Source organism: Nerophis lumbriciformis, linkage group LG22 (assembly GCF_033978685.3).
Source record: "Nerophis lumbriciformis linkage group LG22, RoL_Nlum_v2.1, whole genome shotgun sequence".
NCBI lineage: Eukaryota > Metazoa > Chordata > Actinopteri > Syngnathiformes > Syngnathidae > Nerophis > Nerophis lumbriciformis.
Window position 1 is genome coordinate 9,792,511 of NC_084569.2, and position 19,905 is coordinate 9,812,415.

The 19,905-nt window shown below is 43.5% G+C and overlaps 1 protein-coding gene across 8 annotated transcripts in view; it reads left to right on the forward strand.

Moving 5' to 3' along the window:
* The window catches only part of tnrc6c1 (trinucleotide repeat containing adaptor 6C1), a 104,219-nt gene that overhangs the window by 61,462 nt on the left and 22,852 nt on the right, over window positions 1-19,905 (forward strand). For 7 of the 8 annotated variants that reach the window (XR_009816736.1, XR_009816735.1, XM_061974288.1 and 4 more), the window contains 7 exons: window positions 12,024-14,528; window positions 15,363-15,557; window positions 15,808-15,974; window positions 16,069-16,146; window positions 17,965-18,180; window positions 19,305-19,448; window positions 19,589-19,708. Coding sequence is in view for 6 of the 8 variants with exons in the window: in XM_061974288.1 (XP_061830272.1) it covers window positions 12,024-14,528; window positions 15,363-15,557; window positions 15,808-15,974; window positions 16,069-16,146; window positions 17,965-18,180; window positions 19,305-19,448; window positions 19,589-19,708 (3,425 nt within the window). In the remaining 2 variants the exon portion in view is untranslated. Of the gene's footprint in view, window positions 1-10,310; window positions 10,420-12,023; window positions 14,529-15,362; window positions 15,558-15,807; window positions 15,975-16,068; window positions 16,147-17,964; window positions 18,181-19,304; window positions 19,449-19,588; window positions 19,709-19,905 lie in introns of those variants that run through there. The other variant, XM_061974294.1, reaches the window with a different exon arrangement.

Genomic DNA, 19,905 nt, shown 5'->3' on the forward strand with positions numbered 1-19,905 from the left:
ACATCCATTAACAGTGTTTCAGCTTTGAGACTTGATGTGCTGACTAGTGTGCATGTTTAGTCACCTGTGTGTGTCCGACTGCTGTTTATTTTCACTCTGTCTGGGTGGGAATTCTAAATAAGAATCAAGGAATCCAGAGGAAGAAAATGGTGTGTAAACACAGCTGGCATAACCTTGTGTGGGTTTTTCCTTCCGGCGTCACCCGGTGAAGCACATTCTCAGTTATTTTCTGTCGGCTCTGAAGTACCATCTCTTTAAAAGAGAAAACAGCTTTACCTCCATGGCAAAGAGACGTCCATCCCACATCTTGCTATTCCCTCCTCCTTTTCACTGTCCTCCTCCTACACTTTGCTGACTATTTTACTTTGTTTTGCGGGGGAGGAGAAGGAATACGGAGCGAGCTAGTTGGCCATGCACCTCAGTGGGGCCGGGCTTGGCATCACTAGAAAGGCGAAGGAAAAGAAAGACCGTTGGAGGGAGCGAGCATGGCATAGGTCCAGTGCTGTGGGCTGGAGTGACTCATGGCTTACGGTAAAAGCTACTGCCTCTCTCCTCCCCTCTTCGGCCCGCCTCCGTTTCTCCTTTCACTCTCCGTGTTGTCAGAAGTGACCGGTTGTATGAGGACACGTAGAGGAGGCGCAACCACTAATTTGTGTATGTCTTGCTGTGTATCTCTACTAGTGGAGTTCCCATTCTTTTGCTGCAGCTTTCAATGGAATAATTGAGCATTAAATGATGTGCTATTTTCATCAAGAGGAGAAAAATCTGTGCTACCAAAGATCTGGAAGTGTTTATTCTGCTGAACCAAAATCCAGTTCTTTGTTGTCCTCCTCATCTTTCATGCACATTCTGTTTTTTTTGCAGTGATGTGTCCCAGAATGCAACACAGGCCTCGCGTGTTACGCATTTTATTTTATTTGGCCAGATTCTCCACAAGCAATTGGACGGTGTTTCCTTGTAGAGTATCAGAGGTTGTTTATTTACAAAACCAGTGAAGTTGGCACGTTGTGTAATTCGTAAATATAAACAGATTACAATGATTTACAAATCAATTACAACGTATATTCAATTGAATAGACTGCAAAGAAAAGATATTTAATGTTGGAACTGTGAAACTTAATTTTTTTTCGCGAATAATCATTAAATTTGAATTTAATGGCAGCAACACATTGCAAAAAAAGTTGGCAAAGGGGCCTTTTACCACTGTGTTACATGGTCTTTCCTTTTAACAACACTCAGTAAACGTTTGGGAACTGAGGAGACACATTTTGAAGCTTCTTAGGTGGAATTATTTCCCATTCTTGCTTGATGTACAGCTTAAGTTGTTCAACAGTCCGGGGTCTCCGTTGTGGTATTTTAGGCTTCATAATGCGCCACACATTTTCAATGGGAGACAGGTCTGCACTACAGGCAGGCCAGTCTAGTACCTGCACTCTCTTACTATGAAGCCACACTGTTGTAACACGTGGCTTGGCATTGTCTTGCTGAAATAAGCAGGGGCGTCCATGATAACGTTGCTTGGATGGCAACATATGTTGCTCCAAAACCTGTATGTACCTTTCAGCATTAATGGTGCCTTCACAAATGTGTAAGTAACCCATGCCTTGGGCACTAATACACCCCCATACCATCACAGATGCTGGCTTTTGGACTTTGCGCCTATAACAATCCGGATGGTTATTTTCCGTTTTGGTACGGAGGACACGACTTCCACAGTTGCCAAATACAATTTGAAATGTGGACTCATCAGACCACTTTTCCACTTTGCATCAGTCCATCTTAGATGAGCTCGGTCTCAGCGAAGGGTGTTGTTGATAAATGGCTTTCGCTTTACATAGTAGAGTTTTAACTTGCACTTACAGATGTAGCGACCAACTGTAGTTACTGACAGTGGTTTTCTGAAGTGTTCCTGAGCCCATGTGGTGATATCCTTTACACACTGATGTCGCTTATTTGCGCACTCTAGGCATCCTCTCAATGAGCTTCAAGAGGTATTCACCTGAAATGGTTTTCACTTCACAGGTGTGCTTGAAGCTCATCGAGAGAATGCCAAGAGTGTGCAAAGCAGTAATCAGAGCAGAGGGTGGCTATTTTGAAGAAACTAGAATATAAAACATGTTTTCAGTTCTTTCACCTTTTTTTGGTTAAGTACGTAACTCCACATGTGTTTATTCATAGTTTTGATGCCTTCAGTGACAATCTACAATGTAAATAGTCATAAAAATAAAGAAAACGCATTCAATGAGGAGAAGGTGTGTCCAAACGTTTGGCCTGTACTGTATATATAGTCATATTATTTTGGTTTATTTGTATTATTTTGGTTTATTTCGTCAGAAAAACTGTCGAAACTATTGCAATTGCATCTGGGCACAGCCACACACATCCTTGGTAGCAGTATGTAGTTTAATTGGCCATACTTTCTTTATACACGACTCTGTCCGATCCAATTTGCAGGTGACCATAGTTAAGCATGAACACGTTGGGGCCAACCTTCTTCTTGTTAAACTTGTCATGTCTCTAGGCCGCACTGAAGACTCTGGCGGGCTGAATGAATTGATTAACGTGAACCCCAACTTGAACAAGTTGACAAACTTATTCGGGTGTTACCATTTAGTGGTCAATTGTACGGAATATGTACTGTAATGTGCAATCTACTAATAAAAGTCTCAATCAATGCACTTGGCTCAAGGGCCATAGTTTGGACACCATACTGTTTATGGAAATTCATCAAGCTAGCGCATTTGTTTCAATGCATTTCTTTTTAATGTTTCAATGTCAAAGAGAAGTTTATTTTAAATCACTTAAGTTAGTTTTACAGTGCTTTGAGTAAAAACTCTTAAGAAGGACCTCAACTGGAGTCTTTATTGACATCTGGATTTCTGTTTGCTAAGCCAGCAAGAAGTGACATAAGCGGGAGCAGAACAATAACAGTAACTTCTATTGGCCGAGTTAATCACCACAAACCTAATACTACTCACCATGACTTCTTGTTGTCGAAGTCGGAGATTTGGCTGGCAGGTTTCACTAAAGAGAACGCAGAGTTCACGTCAGCCGCAGTCAACCATGCCACTGTTGTTCAGCTTTATTCCATGAGTATGTTGCAAGTGTTTCATTAAGTTAATGGTGTTTCCCCCCTTGGACCTAAGATAGTTGCAGACAAATATTGTATTGAGCTGAGTTATCAGTCTTTTTGGGAAGTGAGCCTACATCTTTAAACATTTAGCGCTCAACTCGAGGCATTACGTCATTACCTGCTGTGGGCGGTGGTGTCATAACTACGATGGTTATCTGGATAAAAAAAAATACCTATAGCCACGTATTTTGTCCACAATCTTAAAGGGGAACATTATCACAATTTCAGAATGGTTAAAACCATTAAAAATCAGTTCCCAGTGCCTTATTATATTTTTCGAAGATTTTTTCAAAATTTTACCCATCACGCAATATCCCTAAAAAAAAGCTTCAAAGTGCCTGATTTTAACCATCGTTATAAACACCCGTCCATTTTCCTGTGACGTCACATAGAGAAGCCAACACAAACAAACATGGCGGAAAGAACTGCAAGCTATAGCGACATTAGCTCGGATTCAGACTCGGATTTCAGCGGCTTAAGCGATTCAACAGATTACGAATGTATTGAAACGGATGGTTGTAGTGTGGAGGCAGGTAGCGAAAACGAAATTGAAGAAGAAACTGAAGCTATTGAGCCATATCGGTTTGAACCGTATGCAAGCGAAACCGACACGACAGCCAGCGACACGGGAGAAAGCGAGGACGAATTCGGCGATCGCCTTCTAACCAACGATTGGTATGTGTTTGTTTGGCATTAAAGGAAACTAACAACTATGAACTAGGTTTACAGCATATGAAATACATTTGGCAACAACATGCACTTTGAGAGTGCAGACAGCCCAATTTTCATCAATTAATATATTCTGTAGACATACCCTCATCCGCGCTCTTTTCCTGAAAGCTGATCTGTCCAGTTTTGGAGTTGATGTCAGCAGGCCAGGGAAGCTAGGGTCGATAGGGGGTTTAGCTCGCTCGTCTGCGGGAACAAACTGCCGCCATTGCTTGCCGTGCTAGCGAGGTCCTTTGTCCCTGAATTGCTCACACACTCCGGCAGATTCAATGGGGGTCTGGCGGCAGATTTCTTTGACTTTATCGTTGGAAATGCATCTGCTTTGAGTGTCGCAGGATATCCACACATTCTTGCCATCTCTGTCGTAGCATAGCTTTCATCGGTAAAGTGTGCGGAACAAACGTCCAATTTCTTGCCACTTTCGCATCTTTGGGCCACTGGTGCAACTTGAATCCGTCCCTGTTCGTGTTGTTACACCCTCCGACAACACACCGACGAGGCATGATGTCTCCAAGGTACGGAAAACAGTCGAAAAAAGGGAAAATAACAGAGCTGATTTGACTCTGTGTTTGAGAAAATGGCGGATTGCTTACCGATGTGACGCCACGTTGTGACGTCATCGCTCCGAGAGCGAATATTAGAAAGGCATTTATTCGCCAAAATTCACCCATTTAGAGTTCGGAAATCGGTTAAAAAAATATATGGACTTTTTTCTGCAACATCAAGGTATATATTGACGCTTACATAGGTCTGGTGATAATGTTCCCCTTTAAAGATCCTCCTTACGAACCGTTACCAAAAAAATGCAGGTTGTGGGTATACACCCCTAGTCTGTTAAATTCATTCTCTCCTCTTTGGCCTCATCTACCCTCACCATGGCCCATAACTCATTGTGCAGTCACATGCTGGCTCTTTTGAAAAGTAAGGCTGATTATCTTGGCCGGCCTGCACAAGCCAGTACACAGTATTGGCCCGCTTGCTCGTTAAAAGGGAATAATAACAAAAATGGGAAGCCTGTGCGCGGGATAGACTCGATGTGCTCAGCTGATGATGCATTAAAAGTGTGTTAGGGATTCCCTTTTAGAGCTCTTGTGATTTGATTAAACATCAACTCTCCTTTGAGCACAAATCCCCAGTGTTTTATTTCCTTCTATCACATTTTCTGCACCATAAGCGTTCATGCACCTCCGCCTCCGTTGTTACTAACATCACAGCCTGCATGCAGCTAGCCTGAGGCAGCTGGGATTAGTCCGCACTACATGTGTGTCTGTCAGCAATGCTTTTCCCATTATTTTAGCGCTCTCCCTGTGTTGCCGTTCCCTTTGGCATGCATGCGGTATCCCAAGGCTCTTTCATGGCAAGGAGGCATGTGAGAGCGAGCTATTTAAAGACTGGCATGTTTGGAGAAAGCCCTTGACCTGGTTTATCCTTTCAGGGTAGGAGGAGGGGCTAAGTGGAAAACATGACAACATGCATGTGAACTTTGGAAAATGCAACCCTGCTGTGTCCCACTGGCAGCCTTTCAAAATCAATCAATTAAGTTGTTTAGCTATTAGTCATATTTCAGAAATGATGCTTAATGCTTGCGCCAGTATACTGCTAAATGGGATGTGTTCTCATAAGAGTTTTATATGGCAGCTTTTTACGGAGATGCTCGTTTCTCTCCCCATTGTTAGGTCTCTTTTGAACTTTAGGGGATTTCCTCATACACTTGATGAAAACTACAACGATGACAAGCGAGCACATTTTGTAGGGGCGTGTTTGTATTTGTCAGAGGGCTTGTTCTTCTGGTTGGCAGCGTGCACTGTCAGCCCTGAACCATCCGGTCTCTGTTGTCCCTAGAGGACTTCATTAAGCCTGGATCAGTCCAGCTGAGGCCCCCTACCACAACCCTGCCAGATTACTTCCTCCTTCCATCACTCAACAAGCATCTCTCTGACTTCATTTTCTGCCATCGCTGTCTTTTCCTATCGATCTGTCTTGACCACAAGCCCACATACACTGTAGTAAATGTCCAATATTCTACAGTTTTTCATTTATTTTATGTCTTAAGATAGCATTGTTATTTTTTTGTATTGATGCAAAAATTTAGACTAGGGCCTTTTATTAATATCTCAATATTTTTAGGCCATGTCACGATACACGATATATATCTCGATATTTTGCCTTAGCCTTGAATGAACACTTGATGCATATAATCACAGCAGTATGATGATTCTATGTGTCTACATTAAAACATTCTTGTTCATACTTTATTAATATATTCTCATTTTAAACTTTCATGCAGAGAGGGAAATCACAACTAAGTCAATTGACCAAAAGTGTATTTATTAAACAGTTATTAAGCAGTGGCACAAACATTCATGTAAATTCCAAAAAACAACGTGCAAGATTATCAGAGACATTTTAAAACAAGCTATTAGTGCATTTTTGTGCATGATGTCACTAAGATGACGTATCAAAACAACACTAAATTAAAGTGCACTTTTTGTACAGAACGCCACTACAATAGTTTAAAACATATAAAGTGCACTTTTGTGCATGATGTCACACAAGATATTTTAATAAATGTCGAATAAAAATGAGCTGCATAATAGGAAATCAAATAGTGTATGTCCTTCGCTATGTGGTAGGTTCCTGCGGACGTTATCTCCTTCTGTTGTTGACTATTTGTTTCATACGGTGTTGATCTGGAAATGGTTGCCTCGGCATTTTGTGGGTGTGGCACCGAACGGAGATGTTGACATGCGGAGTAAGCACTCTTCATTCTCTAGCGGGTGACTTTTCAAATGATGCTACATATTAGCAGTGCTGCTACTTTTTGTAGCAACGCTTTTGCCGCATACTTGTGAAACATCTTCCCGCTTGAAGCCAAACCACCGCCAGACGATGGACTCCCTGGTGTTTTTCTTGGAAATTAATTATTCCTTCATTTGTTACCACACCGCTAGCATCACAGCTAACTTTACCATGTCGCTACTGGTCTGCTCCGCGAGGGTGTATGAAGTTGCGACAGTATGTGACGTATGTAAGAAGGTGCGCTTGTTTTATGTCTCTATGAGAAGGAGAGACAAGAAAGAGTGATAAAAGCCTGTAGTGTAATGCCCGCAGCTAAAAGCAACTGCGTGAGAACGTATACTCGAATATCACGATATAGTCATTTTCTATATCGCACAGAGACAAACCCGGGATATATCGAGTATATTCCATATATCCCCCAGCCCTAATTTAGACCATTTTAAAGCGAGTAACTACTACTGGGAACACGCTGATTTGTGTATCTTTAGCATTTCATGCTAATAAGCTGTGTCTGTTCACTCCTGGCACCAACAGTTTGTGTCTCCAATAAGCCCTATTGTACACATTATCCACTTTTTACATACAGTTGCGATCAAAAGTTTACATACACTTGTAAAAAAACAGCTACATTTTTGTTTCATCTGACATTACATGGAGAAAGATAAGACATTCTGGAGGAAAGTTCTGTGGTCAGATGAAACACAAATTGAGCTGTTTGGCCACAATACCCAGCAATATGTTTGGAGGAGAGAAGGTGAGGCCTTTAATCCCAGGAACACCATTCCTATGCATGGTGGTGGTTGCATTATGCTCTGGGCCTGTTTTGCTGCAAATGGAACTGGTGCTTTACAGAGAGTACCGTATTTTTCGGACTATAAGTCTGAGTTTTTTTCATAGTTTCTAGTGCGATTTATACCGTATTTTCCGCACCATAAGGCGCCCTGGGTTAAAAGCCGCGCCTTCAATGAACGGCATATTTCAAAACTTTGTCCACCTATAAGCCGCCCGGTGTTGTAAGCCGCATCTAACTGCGCTAAAGGAATGTCAAAAAAACAGTCAGATAGGTCAGTCAAACTTTAATAATATATTAAAAACCAGCGTTCTAACAACTCTGTTCACTCCCAAAATGTACGCAAATGTGCAATCACAAACATACGTATATCAACATGGACAGACCTGCGTGAAAAAAGCCACCCGGCCTCTTCGCGTAAACTTAAACTTACCTTAACCACTCGCTCATCTTTTCTTCATCCATCCCTTCGAGTTAGCTTTTTATGATGACGCCGGCTGGAAAGGTCTCTTTTGGCAAGGTCTTCCTTTTGAATATCACCATGGGTGGAAGTTTCATTAGCATGGCAAGCTAGAACCACAGTGAAGGATGACTTCTCATTCCCTGTGGTGCGAATATTCACCGTACGTGCTCCCGTTGTATCCACGGTGCGTTTCACAGGAATATCAGTTGCTGTGAAATAGTAATCCGTGTGTGGATGGAGAGATTGCGTCTTTTCATGAACCGGATCCCTGACGCTTAGTAGGAGCCATTTTGTGGTCTTTACAGATGTAAACACACAAAGGAAATGAAACGTACGGTGATATCCGCGCGCTTTTTCTCCTTCTACGCGAGCGGGTGGTTGCTTACAGTAGAAGAAGAAGCGCTTCCTGTTCTATGGGGGCGGATGCTTACCTTGGCGGTTGCTTGCGTAGAAGAAGAAGCGCTTCCTGTTCTACCGGGAAAAAAGATGGCGGCTGTTTACCGAAGTTGCGAGATCGAAACTTTATGAAAATGAATCTTAATATTTATCCATATATAAAGCGCACCGGGTTAAAAGGCGCACTGTCAGCTTTTGAGAAAATTTGTGGTTTTTAGGTGCGGCTAATAGTGCGGAAAATACGGTATATGTTTTTTCCTTCTTTATTATGCATTTTTAGCATTTGCGACTCATACTCCGGTGCGACTTATACTCCGAAAAATACGGTAAATGGGACAATGAAAAAAGAGGATTACCTCCAAATTCTTCAGGACAACCCAAAATCATCGGCCCGGACGTTGGGTCGTGGGCGCAGTTGGGTGTTCCAACAGGACAATGACCCCAAACACACGTCAAAAGTGGTAAAGGAATGGCTAAATCAAGCTAGAATTAAGGTTTTAGAATGGCCTTCCCAAAGTCCTGACGTGTGGACAATGCTGAAGAAACAAGTCCATGTCAGAAAACCAACACATTTAGCTGAACTGCACCAATTTTGTCAAGAGGAGTGGTCAAAAACTCAACCAGAAGCTTGCCAGAAGCTTGTGGATGGCTACCAAAAGCGCCTTTTTGCAGTGAAACTTGCCAAGGGACATGTAAGCAAATATTAACATTGCTGTATGTATACTTTTGACCCTGCAGATTTGGGCACATTTTCAGTAGACCCATAATAAATTCATAAAAGAACCAAACTTCATGAATGTTTTTTGTGACCAACAAGTATGTGCTCTAATCACTCTATCACAAAAAAATAAGAGTTGTAGAAATGATTGGAAACTCAAGACAGCCATGACATTATGTTCTTTACAAGTGTATGTAAACATTTGATTATACGTACTTTAACTCTGCTCCTGTCCAACATGGAGTGGGACAGAAGGACGCAAACGTCAAACGCTAGCATACAGTAGTTATTTCAGCTACAGTTGTGCTCGGTTAGCCAATTCGACTGATGGATAGTTGGCAGAGCTCCTAGATATTTCTAAAGATGTGTGATGAAGCCTTTTTTTTTAACACATCAAATATTGTTCTCACATTTGGTGCTCATAAACTGCCTCTGTGGACTTGGGCTGCAGTTCTCTTTCTTGCTTTTAAGAGCTCCATGAAGAAAAACAGTGATGAGGCATAGTGTGAAAAAGCTACACCGTGAAAGCATTGTCCTCCCCAAACATTGACGTATTCTGTTATGTTGCTTCGGCACTGGTATCACTTTGTAAACAATACCAGCCTTCATCCAAGGATCTGATGCCCATCCACCCCACCTTTTATTGCTTCTGTTAATTCACAACGTGCCATCCTCTGTTGACACTTTAGATGTCAAGATTCAGCAGTCCTGGGACCAGATCCATGTTAGCTTGACCCTACCTGCTTATGAAGTCTGCACTTTCTGGTTACCATGATGGATTCATTTGTGACTCCTCTCGCTCCCTCTCCAGTGCTACTTAAGAGGCTTTCTAACGTGGGAGGGGTGCTCATTGCACATGGAGTGGTCTTTGCCGAAATATTCAGTGGCATTTAGTGAACGGTTCAAAGACCCAAGAGCCCTGCTTTGTTTTGTTTTGCCTCATTCCGTTTGAGTGCATAAGTGCGTAGTTGTTAGCCCTCCATCCGCCACCTACCAACAATACTGCTCCACATTACTTCAGCTCTCGCATCCCCTCCCCCAGCCTGCCTTCTTTGGGGCTTGCATTTCCACTGAGGGGAGAGTATCCGTCGTCGAGATAGGAATAGAGCATGATATAAATAAAGCTAGGGGGGGTGCAATAGATTGAGGCGGCGAGACCCAGCCAGAGCTGTATCGGTGGGAGGGACGGAGCATAAGGGGTGAAGGAGGGAGGGAGGGGTGGAGAGGGGGGTTGTCTCATGCCTCGCAAGAGCTGTGCAACTTCTTGGCAGCATTTCAGAGAGGAGCCTCAGAAGCTTGGTGAGCCAAGCAGACATATTGAGACAAGGATGGTCGCTGTGTCGCACAAAACCTAGCTCTTTGCAGGATGGTCGGGAGGCACCTCTCCACAGGTATTTCATGGAAACGCGTCGGATCCCCCGCTCGCCTTTTCCTTCCTCCGTTTCTCCACTGTTTTGATTTTGTATTTTTGGCTTGCATGCACGCACTTTTAGCAAGACAAATCTGCAACAGCAGAACATTTGAGGACGTGCAATTCAGCTTTGCGTATGTCGTAGCGTCTGGGATATGCATGCTTTTACACGGCGCAGGCAGAGACGGGAGCTTGGAGCCTTTTTGGCTTAAATTCAGGACTGAGAAAATGGCCGTCCTGCTCCTCTCAGTGGAGTGACGCTACAGAAAGACTGTGCTGTGTGTGTCAGAAACACAGTGCCCTCTTTTCCCCCTCACTCATACGCTGCTGCTTTCTCTCTCTCTCTCCCTACTTAAGTTTGCAAGCAGTCAAAGTAAGATAGAATTAAAGCCAATGCTCTGTTATTGCTTCCTCCGTGTAGCTGTGAACGCTTGTCTTTGCATGCAAACTAAACCTATGAAAGGGCCATGTAAACAGTCGTCACAGTTGATGTGCGATTGATCAATGCATTGAACATGACCTAGAAACAAGTATATTTTGTATCAAAATGAGCATTGCAACTGCAGGAAGCGGACTCCAAGAAAATAATCCAGGTTATTACTTTGAGATGCTGTTGTACACGCAGATAGATGTGTTGATACAGAATTGCGTCATGACAATTGGAGGTCATGACTTCACTGCCTGCACCACGGTCGGTTTATTTCCTGTTACTCACACTAAGAAGGTCCGAATTTCGATTCCCGGGCTCGGGGTATTTCTGTATGGAGTTTGCATGTTATCCCTGTGACTATGTGGGTTCCGTCCGGCTTTCTCACACCTCCAAAGACATGCACCTTGGGAGAGGTAGATTGACCACACTAAATAGGCCCTAGTGTGTGAATGTGAGTGTGAATGTTGTCTGTCTGTCACTGTTGGCCCTGTGATGAGCTGGCGACTTGTCCCAGGGTGCCCTCTGCCTTCCGACCGAGTGTAGCTGGGATAGGCTCCAGCCCCCCTGCGATCCCGAGAGGGACAAGTGGTAGAAAATGAATGGATGATTGGACTTCACTGCCTTGCTGGTCTGGTAGATAGAGGTTAGCTTTGTGGCTTGTCATTGATCCTGTTTCACCATGCATTTGTGTGATCATTTGTCAACACAACCCTGAAGACAGCTCTATTAGGCACATGCTCATCTGATGTTTGTGTACCATTGTCATCGTAGATGTTTCTGATGAGAATTGTGCCTCTATGTTGTTGCAATTAGAGACATGTGAGTTCAGTTGGAGTTTACAAAAAAACAAATCAAAGCAATTTAGCACTTATTTTTTTCTTGAAAATGCCTAAAACAATACCTGACAATGTATTGTCCACATTCTCTATTGTTTGGATAAACATTATCCTGTTTTGTGATTTATTGGTCAGTTTTTGACTGATGTTACTGCTAGATATGAGTTTGATTTTTTTTTTTTTTTCATTTATAGAGCTTCTTGTTAAGAAGAGAAATGATCTCCCTGCTTGTTGCCGTAGTATTTCAGCCTCTCTGTGGGTGTGATGACGACATATTTCTCATGCACATTTTCCTGTTCTTTTTATTTTTTCATACAGAACTGCCCCCACAGAGCAGCCTGGGAGATCAGTATGATAATCCCCTCTGGGGACACCTGCCAGCCGACAGAAGTGCAGCGACTTCCTCTAATACAAGTTGCGGCGATCAACTGATCATTGACCAGAAGGACACAAAGGCTTGGCCTTCTATTACTCTTAGCCAGAAGGCCTCTCAAGGAGGATGCATTTTTAAAACTGACCCTGGTCACCTGGCCAGCAGCAGTAGCACTTGTAGTACCATTAGTAACTGTAGTAATAGTAGTAATAATAGTGGTTGGTATTGTAGTACGAGTATGGCCACTGGGGCCAATAGCCAGACAGGCCACTTTCCTGTCAACCACCTAAGCAGTAAGGCCAACACTGGACTCAGCTCTGCCAATCATACTGGAACCAACATGCACTCAAGCCAGGTTGCAGCCAATCGAAGCTGGGGTTCTGGGTCTGGCCCCTCTCAGTCTTCAGTGGGCAGTGAAGGAAAAACTGACAGTCCAGCAGCAGGAGGAGGCAGCAGCAGAGCATGGGGCTCTTCATCATCCTCCAACACCAACTGTAACTTGAACTTGAGCCCCAATGCTAACCCATCTGCCTGGCCTGTGTTGGGCCATGATGGGTGTGGCGCGGGGGCAGGCAGCTCAGGGGGAGCCAATATCATTTCACCTCCTCAATCGACACCCAACTTCTGTAATCCCACTGGCCCCCCTCCATCCCAGACCAGCACATATACTGGAGCCAACACCAACAGTAACTCCTCGGGTATTGGCAGTGCCTGGGGAGGTATAGTGACCTCTGATGCATCAGATCCACACCCCTCCCCATCCACAAATGTGTCTTTCAGTTCAGAACCTCAGAACCTTAAAACTGATGGACCAAATCACGTGAATAAGCAGGAACAACCGAGTCCTATCCGCCACATGCTTGGTTGGGGCACTGCATCTGCAGGCCTGGGTTCAGTGGGTCAACAGCCATCAGGTGGAAAACAGGTGAATGGAGAAGATAATACATTGGTATGGGGTATGAGTGGTGACTCAAAGGCACCTTCATCTAAGGAGTTAACTGGCTGGGACGCTGGCTGGGGCCATGGAGGAAGTGGTTCAGGAAATACTGGAGGCTGGAGTGAACAGTCCAGTGGTGACTGGGGCAAGAAGCACACTGAGGAGGCCCAAGGAGGTTGGGATGGCCCCAGCTCTCCACCCCATGACACACAGCCTAGTTCTTGGAGTAGAGCTGTGAGCACAACTGGTGCAAGTGAAGGAAGCAGTGACAGCATGGAAGGACATCCAAGTTCTAAACAACATTCATCCAGCGAAACTCCTGTTCCTCCTTTGCCTGCCCAGGATCTAGACCCCAGGGTGTTGTGTAATACTGGCTGGGGACAGACCCCTGTTCGTCAGCACACATCTTGGGACATGGACAATACTAAAACCAAGAATGACATGGGCGCAGAATCCTGGGACTCTCCAACTGTTCCAAGCGATGCCCAGGGGCCCTCCAATACTAACATGGGTCCTCCTCATAGAACTGACTCTGGGAGCAAAAATGAGGTGCCTGCTTCTGAGGGAGCTTCTAGTTGGGGAGGAAACATGGCTCCTACCAACCAAACCAACTGTGGTTGGGGAGATCCACCTAACAACATTAAGCCCCAAAGTGCTCCTGGTGGCTGGGGAAATCCACCAAAAGCAGGGCCTACATCTGGTATGCCCAAGAATAGTGGCCAATCTTGGGGAGAAGAGAAGTCAACAGGGTGGGATGATTCTCACAGTAAGCCACAATCCCAGAGTTGGGGAGAGCAACCCAAAGCATCCCATAGCAGTTGGGGAAGTAGTGGTGGGAACAATTCTGCAAATGACTGGAGAGAACCAGAAGAGAGCAAAAAGAATACACCCAACTCCACCTGGGAGGGAGAAACAGGTGGCTGGAAAGAAAATCCTCGAGGCTGGGGCATGCCTCCTTCAGGGCCAGGAATGTCTGGAGGTAACGGGGGCAGGGGAGAGCCTGTTAGCCAGCGTCCCAGGGACCCTTCCCAGGGTTGGGCAGGAAAGTCTCAGGATGGGCCCAGTGGTAACACCGGAGCGGTCATGAGCTCTTGGGGTGGATCTGGCTCTGTCAAGCAGGGTGGGGGACGGAACGGCAGTAAGCAGGAGTCCTCAGCTGAACCTACAGGGTGGGAAGAACCCTCTCCGCCCTCGATACGACGCAAGATGGAGATTGATGACGGGACCGCCGCTTGGGGTGATCCTAACACCTACAAAAAATCTGTGAACCTGTGGGACAGGAACAATGCTGGGATGTCCCAAGCGAAAACTCCCACTGGAGGCAATAACCCACCGGGTACCAGTAGCAGTCATCCCCACAATCCCCACAATCACGGTTATCAAGGACCACCTGCACCTTTACAGAATCACACCCAAAATTCCCAAAACCTAGGTCCTGCCAGTGGGCCCATGGATCCTGCTGTGCAGCACCAGTCCGGGTCATCTCACAACCGGGCTCCCCTGTTAGCGCAAGGTAAGACAATATTTTCCCAGGTTTTTTTAACCCTTTAAAGTATATGTGTCAAACATTCGAGTTGTTTAGGTAGTTAGCACAGGCCTCTGTTAAGCTCCAAGCTGTTGATTTACTTAAAGGTAATATCTTGACCTTGCTTGCCCTTTTTGGAGTTACATCTAATTAGCTATCCAAATGAGATAAAGCAGTGCAATCTGTGAGGCTCCTCTTGTTACACAACACTTGCGTTTGGACCGTCTACATATCCTAACCGTAGTGGTAGCCAAAGGAAGCGCTAGAATGGTGTTTACAAAAAGCGCATCATGAAAATAGAAAACTGCCACAAACAGTTTGAGACCAATCGGAAGTGTGTGATTATGTGGGTAGGTAGTCTGTCAGCAGTTGAAAGGAGAGCGTGCTGGCGCAGCTGCCCCCTGCTGTTTCACACTTGACCCTGCATGCTGACTCCATAGTGGCTCTGCTAATTGCATGCTGCATAAACGTGTGGTTCATCACTGCTATTATCCGCTGCCTTTCACACGAAAGTGTTGTATATCTGTCATTTGGGAGCGGCCTTCAGGTTTTACTCTCTTTCAGGACTAAATTGAGCGTGGCACTGCCAAAAGACCCACAGACAGTGCCTTACCTTTTCATGCCAAGACTGACCAGGAATGTGCCAGTTCCTAAATGACCATCTTCCCCTTCTGTTAGCCACCACGTTAAGCCAAGCACAGGTTTTTAGCTCCCTGCATGGCTGGGAATAATTAGGTTTATGGTCTTAACTATCGATTTAAGATAACCAAGGAAATGTAAAATATCTCTCTGTACAATCCATTGTCTTTATGTGTCCACCAGGTTGGGGAGAACGACCCAGCTCACACGCAAAATCCGAAAACTCATGGGGCGAAACTACACCTTCACCAGTCAGCGTGGACAAGGGGACATCTGCCTGGGGTAAATCAACTGGGGGCTCCATTGGCTGGGGAGACGGCAACTCAGACCAATACAGCAGGGGGAACACAGCAATGACTTCTGCATCGTGCAAACTTGGTAAATACGAAAAATAATATTACGGTATTTTTGAAGAATTCCTGTGCTGTGTGGTTTCCTGCTGAGAGTTAAAGCATTTTTTCAAGATGAGTCAAGGGCACATCAGTCTAGTCTTGGAAAATAGTTTTTCACACAACTATCCTGACCCCTAGTGGCCAACAAATGTTAGTGTTTTATATGCTGCAGTGATAGTGAAAGCACTTTTTTCCCCCTCTTTTAACGTCCTAATTTCTCTGGTGCCCTCATCTAGCCCCCAAACCTATGCAAGACGGATGGGGGGGCGGAGGTGATGAGATGATGCTTTCAGGAGGTCAGTGGGATGCTGAGGAGGGAGAAATGTGGAATAGCACAGCCTCTCAGGAGAACAACTCCTCCACCAACTCATGGGGGAACACATCCAAAAAGGTCCCACAAAAGGTAGGAAGCAGGTTACGGCACTAATCTGAACCAAAAAAAATTTATAATGATAATTTCTGATGTTTTTTATGTTTTTCATCCTTTTATCCCATAGGTGAAGATTCCGGGAAAGCCGGAAGATGCCTGGATTATGAATCGTCTCATTAAGCAGCTGACAGACATGGGTTTCCCGGTGTGTTAGTAGTAGTAGCTGTATTATTTCTATACCATAAACAGTCAATCAATTAATTAATCAGTCAAATTGTATTTAAATAGCACTTTGTGTACACAGGCAAGTGGTAACACAAAGTGCTTTTCACCAAAATAAATCAGAGAAGAAAACAAACACAGCTCTACTGGCAATAACAAAACACGGCATGGCACTGAGGATTAAGGAAAAATGCCACTTATGAGGTGTCCACACTGGAGAATAACTAAAATAACTCCATCTAAAAATAGTATAAAACATCTTTTGATATATATATGTAAAATAAATGATCAGTTATCAGGGTTTCCCCTCGCTTGAAATCTACATGTGGTGTTGTGGGCGTGGTCAATGTGATGGCATGGAATTTGCATAATTTTTGATGATGCATATATATTTTAATCCCAAAAATAATGTACATACATTTAAAAATAAGTCTGTGTTATTAGTCATTAGTATTACCATTTTGTTAAATTGTTTTGCTCTATTTTTATAATTATTATTGTACAATGTAACACAGCTGCTGGTCTTTCAAGTAGAGAAAGCTATTTTTTAGCTACTCTTGAAACATGAGTAGAGTCTCCAATAACAGCTAAAAAAATATAAACATGCTAGATTTTTCAAAAAAAACTTCAGTTAAAAAATTATTAATATCTCCATATCCACAGGAACGATGGAATGGAAGTTGAAAAATGCTTTGGCAGTGTTTTATATTTCAAGATTTCTGAGTCTCTCATTTGGCTGTCAACCAAAATGGGACAGGTCATCCAATTATCATGCGGAAGCCCGGCGACCCCTTTCGATCACTTTTAATCATTCGCTCACTGTCCGTGGGCGGGACAACGTCGAGTATTCATCCAATATTGTCCCATTTAGCTGCAGCAGTGTGACGCCACCGCATCAATTAAAAAAAGTTGCGCCAACTGTCGCCAAAGTACCTGATTCTAAACAAACGCATTTAATCAATGAAATCCAAACACAAACGTGAAAAAAAAATCCTCATTTTTAAGGTGTGGCGGATTCAATTTAGCTGTGGTGTCGCGCCACAATCAGATACATTTCGGGGAAACACTGAGAGGCAAGATAGGGCGGGTCATTAACTATACATTAACTAATTATTAAAAACATAACATTGAGAAAATAATAGTAGGAGTAATAGCAATTTATAAAATAGACAAAATAACATGATTAATAACCTAAGAAGAGTTTAACATGATCAGTAAAAAAAACGATTAAAAATGTGTGTCTTTAACTCTTTTTTTTTTTTTAAATGTCAAAGGTCTCTGCAGTCCTGAGCCTTTGTTTTTTGGTATTTGGTAAAGATAAAAGGTTGATGCCAGAGGCCCTCAGTATCAGTGAGGGTTGGTACGGTAAAAGCAGGTAGATAAAAAGGCGCAAGGCCATTCAGATATTTAAAAACTAATAATATCACTTTAAAATCGAGCCTGAAACAGACTTTTTTGCCACGTTTGACAGCTTTTTTGAAACATGTTGCAGGCATCAAATTCCAAATGAGCTAATATTTGCAAAAAATAACAAAGTTTACCAATTTGAACGTTAAGTATCTTGTCTTTGCAGTCTATTCAATTGAATATAGGTTGAAAAGGATTTGCAAATCATTGTATTCTGTTTTTATTTACGATTTACACAAGGTGACAACTTTACTGGTTTTGGGTTTTGTACAACCATCCATATATATATATATTTTTTTTAAAGTGAGGTTTTGAACTGTAGTGACAAAGTTGAAAATAGACTATAGCATTCTTCATTGGTCAGTCGGTGATGCTTTTCTTATGTGCTTGCCAGAGAGATCCGGCAGAGGAGGCTTTGAAGAGCAACAACATGAACCTGGACCAGGCCATGAGTGCCCTGCTGGAGAAGAAGACAGAACTAGACAAGCGGGGGATAGGGATCGCCGGCCACGACTACAACGGGCTTATACACAAACCCATGAGCTGTCCTCGGCCTCCACTTCTCTCCAAAGAACCCTCAGCAGACCCTCGCTCGCCCTTCATGGATAAAGTGAGTCTACTTCACCAGATAGGGATAACTTCCACCACAATATTTTTTGTACAGTGCTTCTGTGGTCTCTCTGGGAATGTTAGACAATAGAGAGTTTAGAAATGATATGGCAACCTGCCCTCTGTTTATTGGTTGAATGAAAAGCCTGTTGAGGGTAAACATTAGAGATGTCCGATAATATCGGACTGCTGATATTATCGGCCGATAAATGCTTTAAAATGTAATCTCGGAAATGATCGGTATCGGTTTCAAAAAGTAGAATTTATGACTAAAACGCCACTGTACAGAGTGGTACACGGACGTAGAGATGTACAGAGCGCCAATAAACCTTAAAGGCACTGCCTTTGCGTGCCAGCCCAATCACATAATAGCTACGGCTTTTCACACACACAAGTGAATACACATATACTTGGTCAACAGCCATACAGGTCACACTGAGGGTGGCCGTATAAACAACTTTAACACTGTTACAAATATGCACCACACTGTGAACCCATACCAAACAAGAATGACAAACACATTTCGGGAGAACATCCGCACCGTAACACAACAGAACAAATACCCAGAACCTCTTGCAACACTAACTCTTCCGGGATGCTACGATATACACCACCCGCTAACCCCTAACCGCCCCCCCACCAACCCCGCCCACCTCAACCTCCTCATGCTCTCTCAGGGAGAGCATGTCCCAAATTCCAAGCTGCTGTTTTGAGGCATGTTAAAAAAAATTATGAACTTTGTGACTTCAATAATAAATATGGCAGTGCTTGTATATGGCATAACTTGAGTTGATTTATTTTGGAAAACCTTGTTACATTGTTTAATGCATCCAGCGGGGCATCACAACAAAATTAGGCATAATAATGTGTTAATTCCACGACTGTATATATCAGTATCGGTTGATATCGGAATCGGTAATTAAGAGTTGGACAATATCGGAATATCAGCAAAAAAGCCATTATCGGACATCTCTAGTAAACATGGTCACAATTCTCTGCCCAGATGAATGAGAGAAAATCATGCTTTAGTGTGAATTTAATCAAAGATGCAGCTAATTACGATTTTTCAAAGATGTTAATATTGTTGAAAATGAATGACACCAAGATTGGTCATTGATTGTCCAGCAAATGCAGGGTGGAATGTTTGGTAGTGGTGGAGCAGCACAAGCCCGGGCCATGCCTCAGCCGCCTCCTCAGCCTCCAGTGCCGCCTCTCAGCTCTTCTCAGCCTAGTCTACGCGCTCAAGTGCCTCAGTTTCTCTCCCCTCAGGTACACGCAAACAAACACCACGCTCACACATACAATGTGTCACGCAAATTGCTCCCTAAAGATCTTAAATATCTAAAGGACTGCTAACTTTGACACATTAGCACACTGCATTCACACACAAAAATGTGTAACGTTTTCAGGTTCAAGCACAGCTCTTACAGTTTGCAGCAAAAAACATTGGTCTGAATCCTGCACTTTTAACCTCACCAATAAACCCTCAACATATGACCCTTCTGAATCAACTCTACCAGCTGCAACTGGTGAGCCACTTTTATTTGCTGCATGTGTTCCTGTAATGCAGTGGTTCTCAACCTTTTTTCAGTGATGTACCCCCTGTGAACATTTTTTTTATTCAAGTACCCCCTAATCAGAGCAAAGCATTTTTGGTTGAAAAAAGAGATAAAAAAGTAAAATACAGCACTATGTCATCAGTTTCTGATTTATTAAATTGTATAAC